General features: G+C 40.1%; 1 protein-coding gene across 4 annotated transcripts in view; it reads right to left on the reverse strand.

Moving 5' to 3' along the window:
* LOC127445725 (sushi, nidogen and EGF-like domain-containing protein 1) overlaps positions 1 to 19612 on the reverse strand; it is a 73222-nt gene that overhangs the window by 37621 nt on the left and 15989 nt on the right. For all 4 annotated transcript variants that reach the window (XM_051705979.1, XM_051705978.1, XM_051705977.1 and 1 more), the window contains 13 exons: positions 19480 to 19587; positions 17874 to 17966; positions 16187 to 16318; positions 15742 to 15861; positions 15439 to 15555; positions 13021 to 13164; positions 11647 to 11820; positions 10188 to 10301; positions 8615 to 8728; positions 8090 to 8203; positions 4893 to 5009; positions 4388 to 4675; positions 3267 to 3450 (listed from right to left, as the gene is read on the reverse strand). In XM_051705979.1, the coding sequence (XP_051561939.1) occupies positions 3267 to 3450; positions 4388 to 4675; positions 4893 to 5009; positions 8090 to 8203; positions 8615 to 8728; positions 10188 to 10301; positions 11647 to 11820; positions 13021 to 13164; positions 15439 to 15555; positions 15742 to 15861; positions 16187 to 16318; positions 17874 to 17966; positions 19480 to 19587 (1819 nt within the window). The remainder of the gene's footprint in view (positions 1 to 3266; positions 3451 to 4387; positions 4676 to 4892; positions 5010 to 8089; positions 8204 to 8614; positions 8729 to 10187; positions 10302 to 11646; positions 11821 to 13020; positions 13165 to 15438; positions 15556 to 15741; positions 15862 to 16186; positions 16319 to 17873; positions 17967 to 19479; positions 19588 to 19612) is intronic.

Genomic DNA, 19612 nt, shown 5'->3' on the forward strand with positions numbered 1-19612 from the left:
CCGGAAGGGCTCCCCGGCCTGAAAGTACGAGGGAGGAATGTGGCAGGGCAGAGGGCGGGGGCGGGCCGTGATTCTGCACACCCGGACCCTAATAGACTGATTAAGCCCGAGAGGGATAAGGCTGACCGGAGACAGCAGTTCGACAGAGAGAGAATTACAGGCAGCTGACCTGTATGTGTTTGGTTGTGTCTTTTTGTTTTAATTAATCATTAAATATTATTTATGTTGTCAAGCCAGTTCTCGTCGCCTCCTTTCCATTGAACTGTGGATGTGTACAAAAGACTAACAGTTAAAATTAGCACAGATGGGTGCAAAAAGGGTCCAGGATGCCTTCAGAGCAGCACAACAGCATGAGAGCAAACAAACAGCATGATGAAACAGAATGGGGGTCTCCTTTGTAGAGTAATAACATGGCATCTTCTAAAAGTGGAATGTATGATACCGGTCAAAGCCATTCATCTAGTGTAAAAAAATATTTAAATCCAGATGGCACATGAAGGTGTCCTGCGTAAGTCCCCTTTGTTGTAATCTCTCATGACAGGCCCATCTCTCTCCTCTTCACCTGTGCGAGTGTGACTGTCTGAGCACTAGTGGGCGGGGCCAGAAGCACAATGATGAAAACTAGGCGTTGATGTTTTGCTGAAGAGGCAGTCCTATGCAGATGTATTTGGTCCTTGTGATGTCACAAGTTCCACAAATTCCAAACCGGCCATTTCTAGAGCCTGGTTTAAATAAATGTTATTTTTCTATTAAAGAGGAAGATTTCAGTTCTGAAACTTACAGTATGTTTTTATAGTACAATGACCTCTTATATGTCAAAAGATCAAGGAAGATTTGATTCCTCATCCCATGACCCCTTTAATGTAATTGGTGGACTTGCACAACTGGCCATAGCTTTAGAAAATCTTATCACAGATTAAATATACTGTCAGTAAAACTAATATATCATTCTAATTTGACAAGGAATCAGTTATCTTGCCTCTAAAAATGAACAGTCTGCAAAGGAGAGGGTTTTATTAACAATCTGCAGCAGTGCTCAATGCATCATATCATGAACAAGATTAATTATCTTATCTATCAATATATGAATCAAACTCGCTAAGAATGACGACAGTTTATGATATGGTTTTCCACGCATTATCTTTTAAAAATTATATCTATGCTTGTGGTAACCAAAGGTGGGAGACTTGTGTTAAATGACTCGACTCAAGTCTGAATTGAGTCGCAAATTTAAGGACTTGTGACATGCTTGATTAAATAATGACTTGACTTTGACTTGAAGACCAATGACTCAAGACTCGACTTAGACTTGAAGTTGATGACTTAGCAATGATTTTTTTTTTTTTTTTTTCATGTTATGTGCTTTTATAACTAGTAATAAAATACTATTTTTAAAAAGAAAATTATTTTGACAACGATGAATTGATACAAAAAAATAAAAATAAAATAATTAACACTGGAACCACTCATCCTGGGGTTCCTTTAGCTGAAAATTCTTCGTCATTTACATAATTTTTGTTAAAACTGACAGATAATTCCAAATGCTGCCCATCATTTTGACAAATAATAATAAAAAAGAAACGAGCACTATTTAAACCTAGTGCATCTCTTTTTTATTTTTTTATTTTAACCAACTTTGCATGACTGCGCTCTCGCTCTTATCACTACCGAGCATGATAATGAAGTGCAAAAAATTATAAGAACAAAAAGAAAGAAAAAATCAGCACACCAGTTCTACCAACTATTATAGGCTACTTGAATTTAATCTAAGCACAAACACAACATTTCAAGCAGAATTCTCAGTTCTTTTACTGGTGTAGGGCGCCAGGAACAATCACACTCGGATTAGGCCGCAGCAAACGTGCCCAGTATAAGAACCACTCGAGCTTTGGGTGTACATGCTTCTCATCTGTGTCACCTTATGTTGATATCAGGAACACTGAAGAAGTTCTGTCAAGTTCTAGTGCATGTATGTGTACTACGTGCGTTTTAAAATGTTCAGATCGGATGGCTATTTCCTTTAAAAGCAGCATGTAAGGTTTAAACTCTTGTTTTAGTGCAGGTTTATTGAACATCTTGGTTTCACTAGACTCGTGCTTGGGGGAGTAAGAACAAAATATATATATATATATCCACTATCATGTAAATGCTGTATAACTAAGTTGAATTTATTGTTTGTCATTTACTGTTGGGGCTGTTGCAATCTACTGTCATGCAGATATAGATCAGTTTGTGTCATATGTCTGCTTGGATGCATGTTAAATGTTGCACTGTATTTTGCTGAGAGAACCTCATTTCATTTTGTTCATTGCTCTGCAATGTGTAAAAATGACAGTACACCTGACTTAATGTTCAGTGTTGTGCTGAAATCTTATTCTTCGCCAGATTTGTTCTACACACTTCCTGATTGATTCTTACCCCCACCCCTAACCATAACTATAGTAGGGAGTCATTGGTCACTATCCCTGAAGGCCACCCTTACACCTACCAATAAACATAACCATAACCATGACATCCTTTTACTTTGTCCCTGTGTGTCGCTGGGCTTTAATATACCTTAAGCATAAGATGCTTTGAATACAAAATGTCATGCAGGTGACAGGTGTTTCATTCATCTACAGTCTTTATATCCAACCTCTAATATTTAATTTCAAAAGTCCCAAGTTGCCAGTGTTCAAGTGTTTTTGTTATATTCAGGCATATATTCAATACGTATTTACCACTGTTTATTCACCTTTTATTTTCTGTCTATAAACTGATTTTAATTTTGGAAGTTTTACACATTCATACCTCATGCCATTGGAACTGTAACCGGCAAACATGAGGTTATGAACATTACGTCACAGAGCAAGTGTACAAGTAGTGCAGGTGTTCTGACAATCTGTGCTACCTGCTCAAGATGTGCTACCAGCAGTAACAATGTAACAGTGATATGTAAAGTTAAAACATGGGTAGCACATGTCGGGAGGCAAGGGAGAACCTGTAGGTATGTACTACAACAGCATGAAATGTGTTAAAAACCTAGGGAGCACATCTTGTCAGGCAGATAATATCTATCAGGATGTGCTACCAGCATAACTATCAGAAAGTGTGATATGGTGTGAGGCTGTACTAAGCCCTAATCCCAACCCTAAAACTTTGCGAATATAGCGTTGGTAGCACATCCTGATAGGTAGCATATATTTTCAGGACACAGGCACAGTATCTCCTTAACATGAAGTTATCTTTTCTCTTTCTGTGTGTTTGTGTTCTATGCCATGACTGACCTGAAGGTGTACTCTGTGATGCTGCTATTGAGTGTGGCTGTGCGAGGTCCACTCCCATCTGCAGGCAACAGGGACACTCGGGCCTGACTGACTGCAGCTTGACGGCCAACCTGCACCAGCCACCGCAGCCATACCTGAGAGGATGACACATTCACTACCTCCAGCTGTTCCACCTTACGTGGCCCTAACAAAGACCAAGAGAGTAAGAGCCTATGAGTACATGTACGTGTTCTTCAGCAACACATTTTGATTTTGAACAACAGCAAATCAACATTTTAAGATAAATCGTACTCATTTAGAATACATTATTTTCTTAAGGTACCACCTTGTGGTGCAATAATGCAAGGACACCACATATTGTGTCAGCGCGTTTGGGTTTGAATAATGAGTTATATTTTAATAATGTGAAAAAAGGGGGCCTGGGTAGCTCAGTGAGTATTGACGCTGACTACCATACCCTTAGAATCCATGGTGTGCTGAGTGACTCCAGTCAGGTCTCCTAAGCAACCAAAATTGGCCCAGTTTCTAGGGAGGGTAGAGTCACATGGGATAACCTCCTCGTGGTCGCTATAATGTGTGGTTCTCACTCTCGGTGGGGCACGTGGTGAGTTGTGTGTGGATGCCACGGAGAATGGTGTGAACCTCCACACACGCTACGTCTCCGCGGTAACGCACTCAACAAGGCACGTGATAAGATGCGCGGTCTCAGACGCGGAGGCAACTGAGATTTGTCCTCCACCACCCAGTTTGAGGCGAGCCACTATGCCACCACGAGGACTTAAGAGTGCATTGGGAATTGGGCATTCCATATTGGGGAGAAAAGGGGAGAAAGAAAAAAAATAAAAAAAATAATAATGTAAAAAAAAAAAGGGGGTGGGGTGGGATCTGCCCCACCTATATCTGTGGTCACGAGCCACTACTGCCTAGCATCTTTTTCATATACCACAAACATAATGGACCATTAAAGGACCATAACCAGCAAACATTTAAGAAAACAGACATTTAAAGAATCTATTGAAAACTATAAGCAATGGGCCCAAATCCTGAAAAAACTGTAAGAAAACAGGATGTGATATCATCACCAAGTAGGCTCACAAAAAAAAAAAAAAATTTGTTCTCACTTGTGCGGATGAGAGCAAAAGCGGGCTGGCTTATGTCCTTGCTGTTGGTGTTGCGTTTGATAGAGAAGGTAGAGATGTTGTAAAGCTGTCCAGGGTTCAAGCCCTGTAGCACGTATGTAGAGTGCTGCTTCTCCAGGAAGTCTGTCTTCTTTGGTCCACGACCAATGGGAGCAAAGGCAACGGCAAACCCACTGATCAAATTCTGAGTGGCATCTGACTGGTCCCAGCGTAACTCGACTTCATTTTCTTCTACCCGTAACACACGCAGGCCAGAGGGAGGCAACAGGTCTGAGAACAGTGGGGGTATGACAAATCAAATTGCTGGTACAGGCAAAAATAGTTTTTAACAGTAAAACGTTTTTAGTTAAACAGAACACACAAACTCAGAATTTCACTTTATCTTCATATCTAATTTGTTTATAAATAGCTTCCACTTACACCTAAAAAAAGAATTAAAATGAATAGATATAATTTGAAACTGAATAATGGATGATCAGGTGCTGACCTCTCTCACAGTCTCTCCCTGTGTGGCCCACCCTGCAGGCACAGCTGTAGTTCCCCCTCCTATCACTCCAACAGATGCCTCGGTTCCCACATGGCTGCAGTACACAAGGGTTCTCCACTAGACGGCAACAGAGGACCAATCAAGACCTTAGATTTAAAGCACCCTGTCTGATAAAGGTACAGAACTCAGATAATGATCTCAAAGTTCAAGAGAAACCGTTTCCACTATTTACGGTCAAAAAAGTAATAATATTTTTGTCTGTGAAGGTTTTGATTGATCCAGGCAAAGTTAAAATTTATAAAATGTAATGCATAATTTTTGTCAAATTGTTAAGTTATCCTTAGTTATAAAGTCTCATTGCTTTTAAGTAAAATAACAGTGGAATAATTTTAAGTTTATTCTTATGTAATACTCTTTATCAACCATAACGTCAGCAGAAATCTTTATACAGTACATCTTGTTTTTATATATATAGACTGGTGCCCAAAAGTTTGGAATAATGTACAGATTTTGCTGTTTCGGAAGGAAATTGGTACTTTAATTCACCAAAGTGGCATTCAATTGATCACAAAGTATAGTCAGAACATTACTGATGTAAAAAAACAGCACCATCACTATTTGAAAAAGTTATTTTTGATCAAATCTAGACAGGCCCCATTTCCAGCGGCCATCACTCCAACACCTTATCCTTGAGTAATCATGCTAAATTGCTAATTTGGTACTAGAAAATCACATGGTACTATATAATCACCATTATATCAAACACTGCTGAAAGCTATAGACTGGCATGTCTTAAGGTCCATTTTAGGTCAAAAATGGCAAAAAAGAAACAGCTTTCTCTAGAAACTCATCAGTCAATCATTGTTTTGAGGAATGAAGGCTATACAATGCTTGAAACTGCCAAAAAACTGAAGATTTCATATAAAGGTGTACACTACAGTCTTCAAAAGCAAAGGACAACTGGCTCTAACGAGGACAGAAAGAGATGTGGAAGGCCAGATGTATAACTAAACAAGAGGATAAGTACATCAGAGTCTCTAGTTTGAGAAAGGGATGCCTCACATGTCCTCAGCTGACAGCTTCATTGAATTCTACCCGCACAACACCAGTTTCATGTACAACAGTAAAGAGAAGACTCAGGGGTGCAGGCCTTATGGGAAGAATTGCAAAGAAAAAGACACTTTTGAAACAGAAAAATAAAAGGTTAGAGTGAGCAAAGAAACACAGACATTGGACAACAGATAATTGGAAAAGAGTGTTATGGATCTTAAACCCATTGAGCTTTTGTGGGATCAGCTAGACTGTAAGGTGCGTGAGAAGTGCCCGACAAGACAGCTACACCTATGGCAAGTGCTACAGGAAGTGTGGGGTGAAATGTCACCTGAGTATCTGGACAAACTGACAGCTAGAATGCCAAGGATCTTGCAAAGTTGTCATTGCTGCACATGGAGGATTTTTTGATGAGAACTCTTTGAAGTAGTTTAAGAAGTTCTGAATTTAAAAAAAAAAAATTGTTTCTATTTGTAATAGTAATTTTTCACGTTACTAATGTCCTGACTGTACACTGTGATCAGTTGAATGCCACTTTGGTGATTAAAAGTACCAATTTCTTTCCATAAGAGCAAAATCTGTACATTATTCCAAACTTTTATATATATCCAAATATATATATATATATACAGTGGCAAGAAAAAGTATGTGAACCCTTTAGGATTATCTTGTTTTTCTGCATTAATTGGTCATAAAATGTGAATTTCATAAGATATCTTGATAATCTTGGGAATTCATTTTTCCCTCGATGATGGCAATCGGTCCTGTCCCCGAAGCAGCAAAGCAGCCCCAAATCATGATGCTTCCTCTGCCGTACTTCACCACTGGGATGATGTTTTCATGTTGGTATGCGGTGCCCCAAACAATTCAACCTTATTTTCATCAGTCCACAAAAAATTTTTCCAGTAGCGTTGTGGAATATCAAGGTGGTCTTTGGCAAATTTCAGGCGCACAGCAATGTTTTTGTTGGAAAGCAGCAGCTTCCTTCGTGGTGTCCTGACATGGACACCATGCCTGTTTAATGTTTTCCATGTAGTAGACAAAGAGGCTAACCAGTTCCAGTGATTCCTTCAAGTCTTTATTTGTCACTCTTTTTACCTCATTGAGCATTCTGTGGTATGCCCTTTGAGTCATCTTGGCTGGACGGCCACTTCTAGGGAGAGTAGCCACAGAACTAAATTGTCTCCATTTATAGACAATTTATCTAACTGTGGACAGATGAATATCTAAGCTCTTCGAGATAATTTTGTAAACCTTTCCAGCTTTATGAAAAGCAATAATTCTTGATCGTAGGTCTTCTGAGATCTCTTTTTTGCGATGCATGGTTCATGTCAGCAGATGTTTGTTTTGAATAACAAATTCAAATATGTGAGTAGTTCTTTATTTTATTTTTATTTTTTTATCCCCTTTTCTTCCAATTTGGAATGCCCAATTCCCACTACTTAGTAGGTCCTCGTGGTGGCGCGGTTACTCACCTCAATCCTGGTGGTGAAGGACAAGTCTCACTCCGCATGTGGAGGCTCATGCTACTCTCCACGACCCACGCAGAATTTACCACGCGCCCCATTGAGAGTGAGAACCACTAATCGCGACCACGAGGAGGTTACCCTATGTGACTCTACCCTCCCTAGCAACCGGGCCAATTTAGTTGCTTAGGAGACCTGGCTGGAGTCACTCAGCACACCCTGGATTCAAACTCGCGACTCCAGGGGTGGTAGTCAGCATCAATACTCGCTGAGCTACCCAGGCCCCACGTTTGAGTAGTTCTAACCCACACCTCCAATCTCATTTCATTAATTTAATGCCAGATTTGCCAACTCCTGACTCTCATTAGCCTAGGGGTTCACATACTTTTGCCAACTTACACTGTAAATGTTTGAATGATGTATTTAATATGTACAAGAACAATACAATAATTTGTGTGTTATTAGTTAAAACAGATTGTTGTTGTTTTTTTCCATTATTTTAATTTAGACATAAATGCAGGTAATTCCAAAGGGTCCACATACTTTTTCTTGCCACCGTATATCACTAATTTTCATTTGAGCCAAATTAAATATGGCATTTACCCTGACTAATGTCCATGATCACTCTCTAATTTACTGTACACTCTTTAAATAGGAATGTGTAATAAATGGTTAACATACATGTCTGACAGCGCTCTCCAACATATCCCTCTTTACACACACACAGGTGGTTCCTCCTGTAACCACGACACACACCTCCATTCAAACAGGGATTTGGCTCGCATCCATCCTGTTCTGCAGAACAAACACACATCTGTATCATAAGATGGGAAATCCTTCATTCTGAGAGGTTGGCTGCCTGCATGAGATACAGTAGGTGAAAAGATTTGTATTTCTCAAATCAAATTCAAGTCAGGATCAAAGTTGAAATCTATGTATACAAGAACAACAAAGGCCCAGAATCATTCTGAAAAATAAGTTGGAAATCAGGTTGTTTAACTCTTGGTGTTTTTAGCTTATCAAAAACAGGTTGCTTTTCCTATCTATGGTTATCATATTGTAGCACACGCATATGCAAGTTTCAGAGTTTCAAAGATTATTGCTATAGTACAAGTTACAAGCATACATTTTCCAGTAGATACTCCTAAACCTACCCTAAAGCTGCAGAACAATCACCTCAGGTTATATGTTTCCTGATAATGTTACCTATCTCACAGTCCTGTCCAGCATAGCCCAGCTGGCAGTGGCAGAAGTAAGAGCCAGGATGATCCTCACATGTTCCTCTGTGCTTACATGGCTCAGAAATGCATTCATCAATATCTGCCAAAACAAACACACATGCAATATGTCCAATCACATGCGATATGTCCAATCAAACACAAATCTGAACTCAAGGCATGCATGCCAGATTTTAACACACTTGGCTGTCAATAGTACTGTTCTAAAACCAAGTGGGCTGCCTTCTGCCTAGGCAGCTGCCTTCTATGGCAGCATTATAATTGACATGGATTCTCATTAGTGGCTGATTTGGAACCCTCTACATAGGTGGCAACTCTGTGCACCACACAAATAGCTCTCCTCCTGAGAAGCACATGGAAGATTCGACACACAATTGATTTGAATACAGGTAATGTGAAAGGAATGATGCAATACTCTAATGAGCATACATTTGGACATGGCACACACATTTTGGGGAAAAATATGCAGTTTTCTATTATTTTAAACTATTTTTATCGATACCTTTCAGTATTGAATGGATTATAAGTATATCTTGGATTTATTTTTTCACCGAGTTCATCACAGTACAATTTGGGATTGCCTTCTCTGTGAAGGATGCATACAAAGCTGCATTTGAATTTTGCCAAAATGAGGTATCTGAGGAGGCAGCCTAATTAAGTTGCCTAACTTTTAGAATAGAGTGCAAAAGTCTGGCTTCGGAAGTAAAAATCACATAAATATTTTCCATAGAAAAAATAGAAACATTTAAAGACAGACTTATCATGAGCTCCGAGGTTGTTCATCAATGGTATATGTTTTCACTGAAGCAATCAGTCTGCGATATTTCAGCTAAAAATCGTGTTTGATTGTGGAATTCCTGGTGAACATCTACATAACCCATGGTCCAGCAGAGAAAGCTTTTCCAATCAGAAACTGCAGCCAACAAAGCCTGCGAAACAAGCCCAGGAGCAATTGCCCACTCCCATGATGTACTGTGAATGACTTAATAGAGTGTGTCTCCCTTCAACCCTTAAACTACTTATGTTTGTACATGTCTTAATATTTTGCAATACATGTAAAATATATTGTTTTTATACTTCCAAAAATCAAGTTTAATATATTTCCATCATTTTTAATTTGACTCTGTCATTCGTGAGTGGCATTTTCGTCCGTGCTCTTATGAAAGACGGTATGTACACAGTCTCGTACCAATGTCTTTTTGTCCAATTTTCAAATACTTTTTTTGCCTTGAAACAAAGTTTGTAATGTTCTGATTCATCTCGGAGCTGGTTGGTTTGGTTCATGGCTTACAACTCTTTTATGGATTTTTTGAAAAGCCTATGCAAAAAATTAATGGGAAAAATACTTCCGGAACCCAGATGGCTGAAAAGTGGGGGGCACTGTTGCGCTCCATAGGCTTTGCATCAGGATTGCACCAATGATGCCTTAAAATGCTGCCTTTGGAGACAGCTCACTAGCTTTTGGAACAGAGCTAATAAGTATAACGTCATAATGTTTATTTATGAGATAAAGAATGAACAAGAGATGTGCAGTGAGTTACCTGTCTGACAGCGCTGGCCGGTAAAACCATCCTCGCACTCACACAGGTAGGAGGCAACCCTGTCACGACAAGTTCCCCCATTCATACATGGCTGAGACAAACACTCGTTTATCTCTGAGGAGAAACACATGGTTTAAGTTATAAACATATACTGTATATCACAGCACATAAAATCGGAATGCTTCATGAAAACAGAGTGACCCAGCTTCTTTCTGACCTAAGTATTTACACTGAAATTCCAAGAACCAACACTGCATGTTAATAAAGCAGTATCACCAGAGCAAGACTGCTGTATGTCGAGTTATCAGCATCACTGTAATTTGGCCGAGTGACGCAGGTAATCACAGCCGTGCTGATAGATGGACAATACAGCATGATTGCGAGTTTGATATTGCTTTTATACAACAGATCAACGAACGGGTAAATAAATAAATGAAGTAGGGAAAAACAAAGGACTGTCCCCTGTTTGTGGAACTACTTTCTCTCTCCACAGATTCAGAATCTGCCATTGCTAGTTCGAAAGATGCGCCCAAGCCTCCGTTACTAATTCGAAAACTTCTCTTTAGCACAAGTAACAAAAGCTTGGGCTTTTTCTAACAAGTTATTGGAGAAACAAGGAAGTGTGTGTGTGTGCGTGTGTGTGTGTGTGTGTGTGTGTGTGTGTGTGTGTGTGTGAGAGAGAGAGAGAGAGAGAGAGAGAGATTACCATGTAGTGATGAACAGTAATGCAGCAGTTGTTAGTTTAACTATTTTCCTCAGCTGTAGTGTAATAGTAATCTGCTCCGATCATGGAGTGATGCTGCCATACATGCTATCAGAATTATCCTACAAGTATTTTACTCACGTTCAAGTGTTTTGTTGTTGGAGAGAAAACATGGAGGATGTCAGTTTCTTATTTTGACACAGACACAGAAAGCGTTTTCTCCTCCACCATGTTGAAAGTTTGTCTCCTCACAACTTGGAAACTTGTGTCAGGTGCCCTGAGCGTGTTTGATTCATTTGTGTGTTGCGACTCTTTAGCTGTGATAAGTCTTAATACTGAAGCTGTTAGTTAAACTCTATTTCTCAGCTATTGTGTAGTAGTAATCTGAGCGATCATGGAGTGAGAGACGAATCCAGATTACTTCAAAGAAATTTGCTCACTGACTGATGACACAATTATTTTGTGTTCAAGAGCTCTGAACTGTATACCACACTACTAAAAGGCCTGAAAACTTTCTGTTAGAACCTCAACAGCCAACTTAACAAATATTACGTAACTTGGTTTCCAACTACAATTTATTTTAGAGTTTATTTTCTCCTTGTTTGACATACAATAGACTCAGCTCTTCTTCCCAGCATTCCAAACCAACCAACCAACCAACCATTTTTGAAAGTCAGTTTCAGGGCGGCAAGGTTGATGCCTCTTGAGCAATTTTAGGCAACGAGGGTTTTGAATATACAGTAAGCTTCCACTAACCTTCACAGACAGGAGGCTGGCTCCAAGACCCCTGGCCGCTGCAAATGCTCTGGGTGGCCCTGGGGAGGGGAGTGTAGCCTGGGTGGCATGCATAAAGAGCCGTGGATCCTGAGGTAGTGGTGGAATATTGCACTTCTGCATGCTTGACTTTAACAGGAGGGCCACAGTCCAAACCTGCAGTGTGCACAAAGTAAACAGAGAAGGTGTCATTTACAGGCAATGAAAGAAGCCTTCTTTATTAAAAATTAATCATCTTTTTTCCTTTTAATGGATCATCTATCATTTGCAGTGAATCAGGTTTATTAACCATAAACAGAAACACCAATTCTAATATAAGAATGTTTACTTTGTTTTTAAGTTATTTGCCATTATTACAACAAAAAATACAATAAAACACTGAAGCAGCTCATGTAATTCTAGCTAAATTAGCATCTAACCAAAGCATCCAAAAAGGAATGTAACTTGCATTAATGAAGTTATTTCAAAGTATAGAGAACTTAAAACCTTTGCACCAACATAATTGGCAAAAATTAATATGAACATACTATGATTTTCATCACTCATCATGACAGCATACAGCAAATACACTGAATAGTAATATGATCATACCTTTACCTAATGAGACAAAAATCTGAATAATCTGGCCCAATACATCTGTTAATAAACATAAGGTTTTAAATCATAACCATATTTTTACAACACTTACAGAGGAACCCCACTGACAAAGCTATATAACCATATTGCAGCATTTAAAAAAACACTATGAAGCAAAACACAGTGAGCAGAGGCAGCAAAATATATGTCTCTTTTTCCTTTTCAAAATAAATTATTGCTTTTCCCTAAAACATAAAGAACAACCAGTCTCACTTTACCTAATCCACATGGCCACATTTATAGCCACAAGCAGATCCATAAATAGAGAGAGAAGCTGTAAAAACATTCTTATTGTGAAATGTTTTAGGTGACAAGGGGATGGTATTTCAAATTATCATGGAACAGCAGGAAACAAATTTAACCCCACCTCATGGAAAACCTTGTAGAACCAGCAGTAACACGGAGACCTGACACAGCAGAGTTATTACCCCTGTTCAGAGAGAGTATCAAATGCACTGAGGACTTTATCCAGCTCAATCTCTGGGGAGGTGAGACACAACCCCGCTTTACAGCAGGAACTGGCACCTGCTGCTTCTTCCTGGCATCATACGAATGAAGATGGATGACTGCTCTTCTCATCCTAACATGCCTATCAATTACACCTAAATGAATGAATAGTGACCACCGTAAAGTAAAAGAGCTTGTTTGAGTACCTGATTCCTGTTGTGTTAGCGAACAGCTCAGTGTAACTAATGGGAGGTAAAAACAGAGACTGATTACCTTCCAAAGCCGGATTGGATTCTCTGTTGATCTCGCAGTGTCTTCCTATGAAGGATGGGGAGCACTCACATTTGTATTTACCAATGTAGTGGAAACAAGTTCCCCCATTCAGACAGGGACTGGAAGCACAAGGGTCAGGCTTTCCTAAACAAAAAGTATTGGATGGTTAAAAGAGTTTTATGTTCATGTGTGTATGCTTATTTATAGTGTGCGTTTGCACATGTACTTTTAAGGGGTTAAAAAGAAAATATGATTATGTGTGTGCGCCTCTGTACAAGGTCAACATGTGTGAGAAATCATTGATCATTACAGTAGCACGAGAAAGAGAGAAACAGCTTTCCATGCATGTGCCAGGGTAAGTTGTTTTTTCCTACATATGAGGAATCCAAGAGTTGAACAAACTCCAGCAAATTGGATCGTTTCACAAGGCCAAGCAGTTGCACAACTTTAATGTGGGACAAAGTTGGGATAATGAAAATCCAGAGATGAAAAGCCTCTTGGCTTTTGAATAACTGCTTTCTTTGCGGGGTTTTATGGCACTCTGTGTGCGGAAATGCCATTTTCCAAACATGAAGCAGATTAGGCTCTTATTCCTTTTGACCAGAAAAGTGCAGAGGAAGGGGTGAATGAGGACTGTGACATCCCCTGGTTGCTCACTGCTGGCTAAGAATTTAATATGCTTGCACTCACTTACGCTTGACAGCTAACAAGCCTCTTTGTATCAAAGACATTGTTTGAATAAATAATACTAATACATTGACTAATACAGTAACATTTTATTATTTACATTTATTCAATAACAAAAAAATTATTGCAAAATTTTATCTGTAGCTAGCTACACATGTCATATAAACACTGAACAACACTGATTAACTGAGTCAAGGTTTCATAAGACCTTGTGATGGGGCCCATTTTTCCCACATTTTTTGGAACCTAGTCAACTTGAATATTGTATCATTGTAATATAATACTGAATAATAATAATAATGGTTATTATTACTACGTTAAGAAATGATAGAAATATATTACAATTGTATTATAATAACTAATAAAAACTATTTGTGGCGGAATGATCTGCCCCTCCGGCTCGTCATCGTCGCCCCACCACTTAGGGCCGCCCTTCAGCCAGGCTAACGACGGGAGTTGGGCAGGAGAGCGAGAAGAGGGGCATAATTAATAAGCCTCATTTAGTCAGCAGTGAATGAAGCACACCTGATGGGAATAATGCTTAATCACTGCTGTCTTTAAAACGCAGAGTGCACCTCTTCTCGGGGAGCCGGCTTCAAATCTCCACGTGTGCACACACTGGCATCCTCGCACGCCCAGGACCAGAGCTGGGAGGGTTCGGAGCTGGACGAGATGGTGTGCTGCCGGACCCGTTCCTCGGACCCCCGGACGCGTTGATGAGTCAGCTCACGTTGCCGCCGACGGGCTAAATGCCGGGCCGCCTTCTCCTCATGCTTGCCGTGGGCCTGGGAAGACAGGCTGCCAGTGACTTTGCCGCCCCTCGCGCCGTGGACTTTGGAGGGGAGCGTGAGCGGCCGACTGACCCAGCCCGTGCCTGGGATATCCTATGGACACTACCCCGCCCTTCATGGAGCCCTGTTTCACTGCGAGGATGCCAGATTCCCCCTTTATTATGAACACTATTCCCCCTTGGACACTTTATTACCCCTTTTGGACATTTTACGTTTATTACTGTTTCCAATAAATGCCTCTCCGAGGCTTGACACGACACCCACTGTGTCTGTCTCTTGCTCACCCTGCCACATATTATTTTTATTTATACAAGTAATATTTCTCTGATCGTTTCTTAATGTGGCAATGCTATGGGATCTGGTTAGACCCTCAAGATGCTCTCCTCTTCTGTCATAGGGTTGTTTTAGATTTGCATAGTAACTTGTGGCCAATTAAAGTACATTTTGAGTGCTGTAAATATAACAAGCTCAGCACACATTACCAAACTGAATCGAATGCAACACATCTGTTATTATGTGCACAAGATGAAATTCGTGGAGCGAGCACAGAACCGCCTCACGTGTGCTCCGAATAGAGCAGCTCATGAGCAGTGCGTGCAGACTGTTTGATTAAATCACAGCCCTTTGTGGTTTAACATTCACAAAAGGTCACATCTTGATTTCTGTTTAATTTCGATGGATCATTCAGCCCTACACAATGTAATAGAAAGACGTGTTGTTTTTGTGGTATTGAGGCACGTGCTCTTTTTATCTCATCACATTCAATTCAGAATGCAAGCTCACAACTTGGGTATCATTCTTTTGTTGCGTTGCTGGAGAGCTACTTATTGTGTTGAAAAGATGGACTTTAATATTCATTAAGACATCTTTTTTGTTCCGCATAAGAAATGATAGAATTTTCATTTTTGGGTGAACAATATTTTGGACACTAAATACTCACCCACTTCACAGTGTTTCCCTGTAAAGCGGTAGGGACACACGCACCAGTAGGTGTCAGCTTCTTCTTTACAAGAGCCTCCATTACGACAGGGACTAGAGGCACAGATACTTAATCTGACTGAGGGGGAAAAAATGCAATAAATCAAAGCTCTATGTACCTGCAAAAAGGCAAAATGGCAGCTGAAAGGATATGTGGTGCATTACACACCATGATATAAAATGATTGATTTACTGAGGATCTGCCTTCCTTTTGATGTAAGCATGCAAAGACAAAATATGAACAAGGATGGCCGATCTAACATACCTCTTTCGCAATGCTTGCCTCTGAAGCCATGCTTGCACTCACAGATGTAGCCTCCGTCTCGATCATAGCAATACCCTCCATTCTGACACGGTGAGGAATCGCAGGCTGATCGGGGCTGTACTGAAAAACACACACACCGACTTCACCACGTTCCTTCACACCAGGTGATTGTTTTCACCGCTCACTGGTAACTTTTATTTGCGTGTGCTGGAATTATTTTATTTAAATGCACACTGCAGCATAGATCCTCTGTGTACTTTAATGGCCAAGTTGAAACATTACCTGCATGTTATGTCAACATACAAATAAATCTTTCTTTTCTCATTTCCTCAACATAACATCTGCATTGCATTGGCAGCATTTACCATCATGACAGCTTGGCACAGTATTTGTTTATTTGTCATGGAGACATGGCCCTCCCTTTACGGCTGTCCAGGGCTCTTACCATATGGATAGAAATCCTTGTGGTCAAAGTCGGCACCGGTTTGGCAGGTGCAGAGGTACGTGCCACCATACTCTAAACATGGGCCTCCATCAGGACACGGTCTGCCGTTACTACAGGGTGTTTGTGTTACTTCTAAGGAGTGAAAAATATTGTTCATGAATTTATAAATTAATTTTAAAATACAAATTCACCAATATTAATTGTGAAAAACTATTGTGTGAAACAATGTAGTTGTGTACATTCTTGAGTGGATACAGTTTTGTCAGGTAACCAACACAGCATATAGCAGCAGTGACCTTTACTTTACAACTGATATTGTTGAATCTGACTGATGTCTTCAGCAACACCACATTTATCACTTTTAACCAAGTTTTGAGGAGCCTTTTACTAGGGGTGTAAAAATGCATCTATCAAAAATGGATCTGTCAAAAAACAAAAAATCAGATGCATCGATTAAAGAATTTAATAATCGATTATCATCACTATATTAATAACGAATGTGACCGTCTCATATTATTACACAAGCCTTCTCGCAACAGACACGGAGTGGAGTATGCGAGATTGAAGGGAAAGTAAGTGCACTTTGAAATAAAAAAAGATTATGGTGCTGAGTTCACCCCGCAAAGATAAAATGGATGGATGGATTGATGGTATTGATGCTGAGTTGAGCCTCGTTCACACCGCCAGCGACTTTGTAGCTTGGTTTCACTAGACTCTGCAGTCTGTCACTAGTGGGCGTTCTCAAGCCAGCCACTGGCGACAGGTGGGCGTTCCCAGTGCTAGTTGCCTAGGAAACGTAATTAGCCGATGTCATGCCATGTTGTCAACACTGTTAATATTGAAAAGGTAATATTACATGTTAATCAATGCAGTAATTAAACTTACTGGGAATGCCCACAATCCCTGACACATCTTTCCATGCATAATTAAAAAAAAATACATCCCTGTATGAAGCCAGAGACATATCATATAAAACAGGAAAATTGCTGACCACTAAAATAAATTTTTCCTCCATCTTCCCATCTCGACACTCCACTCCACTGACAGCAGACGGGTGACGTAAGCTCCGCTGTCTTGTCTCTCATCTGTAGTTGCTTGCAACTGTTGCTCGTCATTTGCATAAATTAGAAATTTTCTCAACTGGCGATCTCTGTCGCCAATGGCCGTGGCAGCTCATGTCACCGGAAGTCGCTGTGCTCTCATAGAAAATGAATGGGATCGTGTCACTTGCGGTGTGAACGGGGCTTTAGGCTTTCTCTGTCATTATTCAAAATGTTTTTCATTCATCTGACCAAATAAGTTTATTGTTTTTGCCTTCTTCCCCGATTATGATATATTATGTTAATATTGCTTTTGTATCTCCATAAAATGTGTAATTTCCCAATAAATTAATCGTTCCAAAATAATATAATCGGATCAGATCTAATCGTGACCAAAGTTCAGATTTAAAGATGCATTGTAATCGTTAGGTAAAGAATCGTAATTGAATCGAATCATTGTCAGAGCAAATTGTTACACCCCTACCTTTTACACATGGAACAATAAAGGAGATGGCATCCCTCTAAATAAAGATCAGCAAACAACAAACTATGTACACGTGAATGAAAATGGACAGCCCAAAGATTTGGTTTTTGTTGAGAAAAACAAAATTTTGAAAAGTGTGTTTTCCTTTGCAGTTAATACATACCAAACTGACAGTAGAGTCCAGTGAAGCCTGTCGGACATTCGCAGGTGCCATTCACATCAGCACAAACTCCTCCGTTCTGACAGGGACACTCCTCTGTATGGATTTGAATGTGAAGTAGAGAGAAAGAGACAGACAAAGAGAGACTGTAAGAGTTGCGTATGCTCTTGCTGTTAGTTGGAAAGAGGTCAATGTAGTTTTCACTGTGCTGGATAAGTAAACATTCTAACCATTCTCAAATATGCTGCTCTTTCTTCACATCAGTCAAATTGGCACACAGTGTAAATACAGAGGAAGCACATGTGTGGGAATGTTACAATCTGTGTGTGTGTGTGTGTGTGTGTGTGTGTGTTTAGCACTGTGGAGGGATTTTTTGTACATTATTAACTTTTTCATGGGTCAGTCTTTCCCACAACTTTTCCCACACAGTTCATAGTGTGCTGCATGATCGTAAGTAGGTATTCAGTATGGCTTTGCTGTACAAATTGGAAGTTTTTATTTTCCTCTTTCCCCAGTAATTGCAGCAGCGGATCAAAGTAAGTAGCTGTATCACTGTTAAATTGCTTCCTTTTGAAGTCCAGGGGGCTTGCGTGAGGGTGTTATTTTTCTGATAATATGGAACATGTTTTTGATAAACATGTTTAACCCTGAGGGCAATTAATAGATTGTTAATTTGTTGTCTATAAGGCCGGCGTCTTTCATCTCTGTGCCCTATTAGACACTCCTGGGTTCTGCCTGTGAGCTGCTACCTCCTCTTCCTTGGAGGACTGCATGACTTTTTCCATTACACTTTCCAAGTCAGTCGGGCAGGAAGGTATTCTGGAGATTTAAGAGAGTCTATATAAGCGTTGATAGTTATTTCAGCTCAAGGGTGAGGAGTAGTGTGAATTTGCCATTGCTCACATACTCTTGCATGAGTGCTATTAAACCAAGGGAGGGGGACAAAGTGTGCAGTTGACACAGTGACCCTGTGAGCAGACCTTGCCTTTCATTTAAAAAATGCACTTACCTTTTCAAAAGTATGAAAAAACAAACAAACACAAAGACGTACACAGTGTGATATCACACCAACATTGATCAATGGAGGAAAGTCAGCACAGTAGTGTGACAGGTGAACGTATTATGTGATGTGGCTTTGACATTATGCAATCATCATCTCCTTGATTGAGGATGAGAATGTAGTACATCATATCATCTTCATATCCCCAGCCAATGGAGATTTGTGGTTGGATGTCAGCACTTCCAAATACATCTCACCTGCTTTGTTGCAGTGGAAGTGAATTCCAAACATTAGGATTGTCTCATAAAAGAGAGGCCCTTTTAAGTCTAGACAGGAGCCCTTCCTCTTGTTGGTAAAGTAGTAAAAAGTGCCGTGAAGCAATTATTTACAACATCAAGCGACTTGCTGCAAGGTCTGAGCAGTAAACTTGGTGAGGTTGTGTAGGTTTGGATAATTATGCTCATCCATCACGGCTGCATGGTCTTCTCAGGCAGCGCTCCAAATTCCTGTGGGATGGTGCTGTCTGCTTCACTCTCTTCTGTGCCATGTTCCTGCCCAACAGCCTGAGGAGAATTGCTGCTGTGGTTAAAAAGGCTCAGAGTACTCTACCTTCACAATCGTCACCATAGTAGCCAGGGATGCAGGTGCAGTTATAGTTTCCAGGGCCAGTGTACTCGCAGATTTTATGCTTTTCACATCCCTCCCCATCACATGGAGCTGCAAGTCAAATATACCATTTATT

Source organism: Myxocyprinus asiaticus, chromosome 9 (assembly GCF_019703515.2).
Source record: "Myxocyprinus asiaticus isolate MX2 ecotype Aquarium Trade chromosome 9, UBuf_Myxa_2, whole genome shotgun sequence".
In the NCBI taxonomy this organism is placed as follows: domain Eukaryota; kingdom Metazoa; phylum Chordata; class Actinopteri; order Cypriniformes; family Catostomidae; genus Myxocyprinus; species Myxocyprinus asiaticus.